Below are 9,467 nucleotides of genomic sequence, written 5' to 3' on the forward strand. Positions count from 1 at the left end.
ATATTTCACTTTTTCTTTCTTTTCTTCACTTTCTTTTTTTATATTTTCTAATATGAAAGTACTGGTTTTATTTGCATATTTTGGCATATTCTGTAGTATTTTGCATACTTCAATAAAACTTTTTTTTAAATTCACTTGAAGTAGAGATATGGGTGTTCACAGGCCTTGGAGCTGGAGGGGGGTTATATAAAAGGCTGAGTGACATCCTGCCTCTGTGAAGGAAATGTGCTCTGGACATGGAAGGGAGACTCTCTCAAACCTATCCCAAAGATCCGCCCATTGCACATTACACTTTCAATGGGGTGGACTTCAAAAAAACTAAGAAAAGATTAGGGATTAAATAGGAGTGTCTCAACTGAGGAGGGGACAGGGTCCTGACACAGAGCATTCAAAGAGGTTGTTCCTTTTTGTGGGTTCTTAGATGCCTTTGAAGACTGCCACTCTTACAGAAGCTCTTTCCACACTCTGAGCATTAAAAAGGTTTCTCCCTTGTGTGGGTTCTTAGATGCCGTTGAAGATTGCCACTGCAACTGAATCTCTTTCCACACTCGGAGCATTCAAAAGGTTTCTCCCCTGTGTGGGTTCTTACATGACTTTGAAGAGTGCCACTGAAACTGAATCTCTTTCCACACTCTGAGCATTCAAAAGGTTTCTCCCCTGTGTGGGTTCTTACATGACTTTGAAGAGTGCCACTGCAACTGAATCTCTTTCCACACTCTGAGCATTCAAAAGGTTTCTTCCCTGTGTGTATTCTTTGATGCTGCTGAAGATTGCCACTGCTAGTAAATCTCTTTCCACACTCTGAGCATTCATAAGGTTTCTCTCCTGTGTGGGTTCTTACATGACTTTGAAGAGTGCCACTGCTAGTAAATCTCTTTCCACACTCTGAGCATTCAAAAGGTTTCTCTCCTGTGTGGATTCGTACATGACTTTGAAGAGTGCCACTGCTAGTAAATCTTTTTCCACACTCTGAGCATTCAAAAGGTTTCTCTCCTGTGTGGGTTCTTAAATGCCTTTGAAGATTGCCACTGCTATTAAATCTCTTTCCACACTCAGAGCATTCAAAAGGTTTCTCTCCTGTGTGGGTTCTTTCATGACTTTGAAGATTGCTACTGCTAGTAAATCTCTTTCCACACTCTGAACATTCGAAAGGTTTCTCTCCTGTGTGGGTTCTTACATGACTTTGAAGAGTGCCAGTGCTAGTAAATCTCTTTCCACACTGTGAGCATTCAAAAGGTTTCTCCCCTGTGTGGGTTCTTACATGACTTTGAAGAGTGCCACTGCAACTGAATCTCTTTCCACACTCTGAGCATTCAAAAGGTTTCTCTCCTGTGTGGGTTCTTACATGACTTTGAAGATTGCTACTGCTAGTAAATCTCTTTCCACACTCAGAGCATTCAAAAGGTTTCTTCCCTGTGTGGGTTCTTAAATGCCTTTGAAGATTGCTATTGAAGGAAAATCTCTTTCCACACTCTGAGCATTCAAAAGGTTTCTTCCCTGTGTGGGTTCTTACATGACTTTGAAGATTGCCACTGATAGTAAATCTCTTTCCACACTCTGAGCATTCAAAAGGCTTCTTCCCTATGTGTATTCTTTGATGCAGCTGAAGAGTGCCACTGCAACTGAATCTCTTTCCACACTCTGAGCATTCAAAAGGTTTCTCCCCTGTGTGGGTTCTTTGATGCCTTTGAAGACTGCCACTGTCACTGAATCTCTTTCCACACTCTGAGCATTCAAAAGGTTTCTCCCCTGTGTGCGTTCTTTGATGCAGCTGAAGAGCGCCACTATGACTGAATCTCTTTCCACACTCTGAGCATTCAAAAGGTTTCTCTCCTGTGTGGGTTCTTACATGATTTTGAAGACTGCTACTGCAACGGAATCTCTTTCCACACTCGGAGCATTCAAAAGGTTTCTCTCCTGTGTGGGTTCTTAGATGCCTTTGAAGATTGCCACTTAGACTGAATCTCTTTCCACACTCTGAGCATTCAAAAGGTTTCTCTCCTGTGTGGGTTCTTACATGATTTTGAAGAATGCCACTGCAACTGAATCTCTTTCCACACACTGAGCATTCAAAAGGTTTCTCCCCTGTGTGGATTCTTTGATGCACAAGGAGCTGTGATCTGTATCTGAAGTAATTTCCACAAGGAAAGCATTTATGTGCCCCCATTACACTAGGCTTTTGGAAAAGTACATTACCCTTTCTTCCACGAGAGACCATCCTTCCATTCTCCATGCAGATAAATGGCTTTTCTCCTGAATGAATCCTTTGGTGTTGAAAAAGTTTTGATTTCTCTGAGAAAGTCTTGCCACAGTCTGAACAGCTATAAGGTTTATGTGTTATTTGATGTCTAAGGAGCTCTGCTCTGTGAAGGAAGCTTTTGCCACATTCCATGCATTGATGGGTCTTCTTTCCACTGTGTATTTGCAAATGGCTCTCATATTGAGCTTGATCTGAGAAGTTCATTCCACACTCTAAGCACTGGCATGCCGCCTGCACCATGTGGACTAGTTTATGGACATCCTGCTCTTGGCCAGGAATGGGTTTATCTCTCTTCTCGACCATGTGACTTTCTTTTTGCCTCTTTAGTTTGCCTTGACTCCCAGAGTTTCCTTTCAAATATTCATTCTTCACTTTATCTGGCAATAGCTGATGCACCTCTCGATCACATTCATTCCACTGATCATTCCCTGCTGGAATGAAAAGACAGATTCCGTTAGCACCCATGCAAGGAGGTCAGATCACCCACACACAAAACATTTCAGTGGCTTTTCCCTGCTGTACATTGAAGAGTACACTAAAGAGCTTCCGGGTCGGGGAACAGCCGCAGACGTGCGTCGGACCAGCGCTCAGGCTAAAAAGCTGCCGGTGGGCAAGAAAAACAGCCCCCCTCTCTGGCAAGCGGTACCCCTCGGAGAAAGAGGGGATGCTGAATTAAGCGCTGCCAGGCGCTTCGTCCTCAAAGCGCACTCTGCCGAGAAATTGGCGGAGAACACTCGGACGGAAGCAGCCGAGAAGCGGGCGCCATTGATTCTACAGGCAGCTGGGAAAACGGTGGAGAAGCCCCGATTCAAAAAAATAACAGCAAGTTAATTTTTTCTTTATTTAATTAAAAAAATTTCAGAACTGATGTGTCTGACGGACAGTTAAGAAATAACAGTATTCTGATTACCTGCTATAACTCCACTAATAAGTTCTAAAGTGAAACTTGGCTTTTTGCCAGCTGTGGCGCAGTAAAAATTCCAGCTGCCAGCCACTGACACAACATTCAAAGGTGCAGGGGGAGAAAATATTTTGCTGGCATGAGATAATTTTGAAAAAAGCGAAGACCTAGAATGGCTCTCTAAGGTCTGGATTATAAAACAAAAAGGACCTTCAGTTTTTAATGCAGATCTCAAGTGGATGTTTTGAACAGTAAAAGTCATCCCCCCCTCTTGCTGTGGATTACAAATTGCAGCCCAGCCAGCCTAACCAGCTTAACCAGTCTAACTCTTTTCAATGGGAGACAGAGACAAAAAAGGAATATTTTAAAGACTCTAAACAACTGCAACTACAACAGACTTCCCAACAACAAAGGAGAGCTTCTGCCTCTAATATAAGTGTAACTCCAACTACTTCACCCTCTGACAGTGACTTCGGTTGCAGCTAAGATGGGACCAAAACCAAAAGTGGAAGACACTCTCAGCTTTCTTCATGACATGATGGCAAAGACACTTCAAGAGGTTGCAGCCATAAGGCAAGAGATTAGTCAAAATACGGTTGCTATTGGTCAAGATACAGTTGCCATATCTGATCAGAAGGACTCAATTACATCTCTGGCTGTACGTCAAGATAAGGTCGAAAATAAGCTGCAAAAATATTCACAAGATCATAAAGACATAAAAAAAAGATACTTTGGAATTTTCAGTAGAAGCATCCCAAGAATGAGAGGAAAAGAGAGAGGACCATATTGCATGCAATGTTAGAACTCAAAATAAAAGAAAATTGCATTCGTATACGTGGGCTGAAAGAGAAATCTGAAGGAGATTTAAAAGGTTTTTAAAAAACACATCTGGCAGAGTTCTTACAGGAGGTTGAAGAAGTTGTGGAGGGAATGATAATAACAGCTTACAGGATAAATTCTGCTTTTGCAAGTAAAAACAATGTTCCCAGAGACTGTCTAATTCAACTTTTTTCCAGAGCTCATTGTGATCTTATTCTGAGTAAACACTACCAAAACCCACTCATAATAGATGGCACACCAATGAGAATAATAAAGGAAATTCCTGGAAGACGGCTTAGAAAAAGAAAGGACTTTTCTGAGATTGTGGAAAGACTGAAAATCAATGGGATTCAACACAGATGGGAGTTTCCACAAGGTATCTCTTTTTTCTTCAAAGCCAAAAGATTCAGAATCACAGATACTGATAAGGCCGAACAATTTTTAAGAAGATATGATAAGGATCTTCCTAAATCATCAAAACAACCTTCACCAAAAGATCTTCCAGAAGAGGCCAAAGCGGCAGAAGCATATGGTGGGGCACAACCAATAGATGTAACAGAAGAGGTTCTGTCAGATGATAAAGATAGTTGAACTGTTTCAGATGAACTTAGAGGGAATGGAAGGGGGGAGGGAGGATGGGTTTAATAAAGATAATGAAGAAAACTGAAAAAAATAACAATAATGAAAGGGAATAATTGAATATTAATATGTTACAGGTATTGTCTTGGAATGTTAATGGTTTGAATTCTCCCAATAAGAGGAGAAAGATATTTCACCATTTACAAAAATCTAAAGCTAATTTTTTTGTCTACAAGAAACACATATTTTACCAAAGGACATGACAAGATTGGAGTATCAAAAACTAGGACAACGTTTTACATCTTGTAATGAAAAGAAAAAAATTAATGGAATTGCTATGTATGTCCCTTTGGTAATGGAACCAAAGATTATATATAAAGATAATGAGGGTAGAATCTTGTTGATAGAAATTACATTTGGTTATCAAAAGATACTGTTGGTGGGTATTTATGCTCCTAATACAAATCAAAAAATATTTTATAATCAGCTAGCATCAATATTAGCTGAATATGCCACAGAAAAAAAGATATGGATGGGGGATTTTAATGGAGTAACAGAACCAAAGTTGGATAGGTCTGCTAAGAAAAAGAAGGGGAAAAGTGAGGGGAAATAAAGGGATATACGTATTTTTCATCTAGACAGCTTACTTATTCAAGAATAGATATGCTATGGCTTTCAAAAGGATTAATGAACATATCAGACAATGCGGAGATTTTACCTAGGGTATTATCAGACCATAATGCGATTACAATAAGAGTTAAAATAGGAGATAGAAGAAATAGACCTTGGTCAATAAATGAATTTTTATTAAAAAACAAAAAGATAGTAGATAAGTTAAAGACTGATATACACAGTGGCGTAGCGTGGGTTGTCAGCACCCGGGGCAAGGCAAGTAATTTGCGCCCCCTAACCCGTGGATTTTAGCACTCGAGTCTCTTCCACTAGATTAGTTAAAGAAACCCTTACCCCCTAAGCACATGTATTGTTTGTGCTGATGTAATTAAAGTAAAATGACTGAACCTGGGGCCTTCGGTATACCAAGCAGCTGTGGGACTTGCAAATACCTCTGTACTTAATAATTTGTGTTTAAGAGGTGTTTGGAAGATGCAATACAAACCTTATGCCTGCTTGTCTTTGGGCCATACTCCTCCTGTGTTGTTTAGGTGGAAAGCAGCCACTGGCTTCCTTTTGGGACTTCATGTACCCCCCCCCCCCCATTCATTTTCATATGCCCAAAACATATATTTACTGTTTACTGATATGATGCTTGCTATACACCTCTGTGCACATCCTGGCCACAGGAGGCAAAGATGTATAGTAAATTGGCCCATGCTGCAAAACTAAATTAACTGTATACAATTCAAATTCACCAATTAGTAATAAGTGGAAGATGAGTTTGAAAAAGAAAAGTCCAGGAGGCAATTCTCACTAAGCATCAAATTCTAATCCACAAGTGGTTTCTCTAACAATGTGTGTGTGTGTGTGTAAAGTGCCGTCAAGTCGCAGCCGACTTATGGCAACCCAGAGGCCACTTACCGGCATCATCTTCGCCCCGAACCGCATTGAGGCGGGTGGCGCCGGCTCCCACCACCCGGGACCGAGGCGGAGACCAACGGCCGAGGCCTGGAGGAGTGCGGCGGCCTCGCGTGCCCAGGAACCTGTTGCAGGCGGCGCTCCCGGGCCGGTGGGACGGCCCTCGCGGGACCGGCGCCTCTCTCAGGGCCCAGCGCCGCCCCGCGCCCTTCAGCTTTGTCTCGCCTTCGCCCCCCACCCCTCCTTCCCCGCCGCCTCTGCTCGCCACAAACAAGACGGCCGCCGCCCTCCAGCCTCCTCTGAAACTCCCCCCCCCCTTCCGCTGGCCCGGCAGGGAGGAGCTGCTGAGTCCCACCCCCAAGGTGGGCTGGGCCGGGTGAGGCCGACGCTGTGGGCTCCGCCGTGCGGCCCTGCCTCAGCGGCGAGGGGGAGGGAGATTAATGCCTGAGGCGGCCCTGCCGTGAGTTGGGGAGCGGGGCCGCGGCTTTCCCGCCCCCTGGAGGCCTGCTGAGAGTTTGAAAATGTTATACAAAAAACACCGCTTTGAAAGGGTTTTTTGGATACCGCGGCTTATGAATGGTTGGAAGACGTCTTCACTGCAGTGAGAGAGAGTGAGTGAGTGAGCCAGGCAGGGGCAGAGAGCTGCGAGTGCGCCCCCCCAGATGTTGCGCCCGGTGCGGCCGGCCCCCCCTGCACCCCCCACGCTACGCCACTGGATATACAAAATTATTTTATTGACAATGTAGATAAGGGAATATCTGATGAGGTAGTATGGGATGCTGGTAAAGCAGTATTCAGAGGACTCTTGATCCAACAAAATACAAGATGGTTTAAAGAAAAAGAGACTCAAAAGAAAAACATATTAGAAGAAATTAGACAAGGAGACAGACAGCTACAAAAAATACAAGATAAAATACTCAAACAAGAACAGGTAAATAAATTGAAAAGGCTTCAACAACAATATGAATTTTTAATAAACTCAGGAATTGAAAAAAAAATGTTTAATAGACAAAGATTTTTTGAACATGCTAACAAACCGGGTAAATTGTTAGCCTGGCAGCTTAAACATAAACAAAAAAAATTACCAGTATTGAAAATTAAGAAAGAGGGTAAATTAATAACAAATAAACAAAAAAATATGGAAACATTTGTAGCCTATTATACAAATTTATATAGGGAACACACGGTGTTAAGAGAAGGAAATGGATGTCTATTTGAAACAATTTCAATGGAAAAAAATATCACAAGAAAATAGAGAATTTTTAGATTCCAAGATAACCATGGAAGAACTAAATGTTGCCATTGGTAAAAGTAAATTAAATAAATCACCAGGCTCAGATGGATTTACAACATTTAATTATAAAACTTTTAAAGAACAATTATCTCCATTGGTTCTTGTAGGTTATCCAGGTTGTGTAACCGTGGTCTTGGTATTTTCTTTCCTGACGTTTCACCAGCAGCTGTGGCAGGCATCTTCAGAGGAGTAACACTGAAGGACAGTGTCTCCCAGTGTCAAGTGTGTAGTAAGAGTAATACATAGTCAGAAAAGGGTTGGGTTTGAGCTGAATCATTGTCCTGCAAAAAGTATCAAAGGTAATGTGCTAATCATTGTCCTGTAAGTATGAAGATAATGTGCTAATGAGGGTGTGGCATGTTAATATGGAACCATTGTATCCTGAAGTGATCTGTTAATGTGTGAAATCCATAGCTAATCTGCATGGTTATTGTTATTATCTTTGTTAGTCTGGAGGTTTTCAGGACAGGAAGCCAAGCCTTATTCATTCTTAAACTCTCTTCTTTTCTGTTAAGTTTAAGAATGAACAAGGCTTGGCTTCCTGTCCTGAAAACCTCCAGACTAACAAAGACTACAGTCAACAATAACCATGCAGATTAGCTTTGGATTTCACACATTAACAGATCACTTCAGGATACAATGGTTCCATATTAACATACCACACCCTCATTAGCACATTATCTTCATACTTACAGGACAATGATTAGCACATTACCTTTGATACTTTTTGTTAGAAGTTAAGAATTATAGACCTGTTTCATTATTGAATAATGTCTATAAACTTTTTGTTGACATATTAGCGACTAGATTAAAAAAGGTTCTCAATCATTATATAGATGAAGATCAAGCTGGTTTTTACCAGGTAGAATGATTAGTCAAAATGTTAGAACGGTTATAGATTTGTTAGAATATGCAGAATATACTACAATTCCAGTAGCTATGATATTTTTAGATGCAGAAAAAGCGTTTGATAATGTTAATTGGAAATTTATGAAAAAAAATGGAATATATGGGGATGGGAGTAGGTTTTTTGAAAGCTATTGAAAGTATCTATACTTATCAAACAGCTAGTTTGTTATACTGTCGACTAACAAAGACTACAGTCAACAATAGCCATGCAGATTAGCTTTGGAATTCACACATTAGCAGATCACTTCAGGATACAATGGTTCCATATTAACATACCACAGCCTCATTAGCACATTATCTTGATACTTACAGGACAATGATTAGCACATTACCTTTGATACTTTTTTGCAGGACAATGATTCAGCTCAACCCAACCCCTTTCTGATTATATATTACTCTTCCTACACACTTGACACTGAGAGACACTGCCCTTCAGTGTTATTCCTCTGAAGAGGCTACCACAGCTGCTGGCGAAACATCAGGAAAGAAAATACCAAAACCACGATTACACAGCCCGGATAACTTACAAGAACCAAAGCTAGTTTGTTGATTAATGGTATATTATCTTCACAATTAGAAATTCAAAAGGGCACCAGACAAGGTTGCCCTCTATTACCTTTACTGTTTATTGTTTATCAAGGTCCGGGAGCAACCAGAGTCCAGTATAGCAACTACCGCCACTGCATCCCCCCCCCTTGGGACTCCGTAACACAACGGATATCAGGAAGGTGTTTCCCTGATCGCTCACCCAGGTTGGGACCGGATTGGCGGGACCGTGCTGGTCCGCTCACAGAAAGCCCTCCTCGTTTTTTGCCTGCAACAAGTCCCTGGAGCAGCAGCAATGAGTGCAGGGAGCGGGTGCTGGGTCGGCGCGCAGAGCAGTCATCCTGCGGTGGGTGGGTGGGCCCTCCGTTCTCCTCAGATCCGTGATACGGGTCGCTCTGCCAGCAGCCGGTCCTGTAGATCCGCTGGGACATTTCGCCGCATAGTGCCCCACTCTCCCGCAGCGTAGGCAGGCTCCCTCTCTGAAACGGCGCGCTCGCTCTTTCGCGAATCTGCCCCAGGCCCCTTCGTCACGGCGGGACTCCGTCACGGCGCCCCCCTTGGGAGGGCCTCGGGGAGGTTCTTTTGCCGGGCGATCCCTCGCAAATTGGAGCATTGACTTATGGGTC

At 42.4% G+C, this 9,467-nt stretch overlaps 1 protein-coding gene across 1 annotated transcript; it reads right to left on the minus strand.

Moving 5' to 3' along the window:
• Positions 1–544: 544 nt before the first annotated feature.
• Positions 545–9,272, minus strand: LOC130493325 (gastrula zinc finger protein XlCGF57.1-like; the record flags this gene model as incomplete). The annotated part of the gene is made up of 4 exons (XM_056867040.1): positions 9,044–9,272; positions 2,498–2,691; positions 1,602–2,101; positions 545–1,181 (listed from the first exon to the last, which is right to left on the minus strand). Coding segments are annotated over exons 1-4 (1,560 nt in total), but the record flags the coding sequence as incomplete, so codon positions are not given.
• Positions 9,273–9,467: the final 195 nt, after the last annotated feature.

Source organism: Euleptes europaea, chromosome 1, assembly GCF_029931775.1.
Source record: "Euleptes europaea isolate rEulEur1 chromosome 1, rEulEur1.hap1, whole genome shotgun sequence".
NCBI lineage: Eukaryota > Metazoa > Chordata > Lepidosauria > Squamata > Sphaerodactylidae > Euleptes > Euleptes europaea.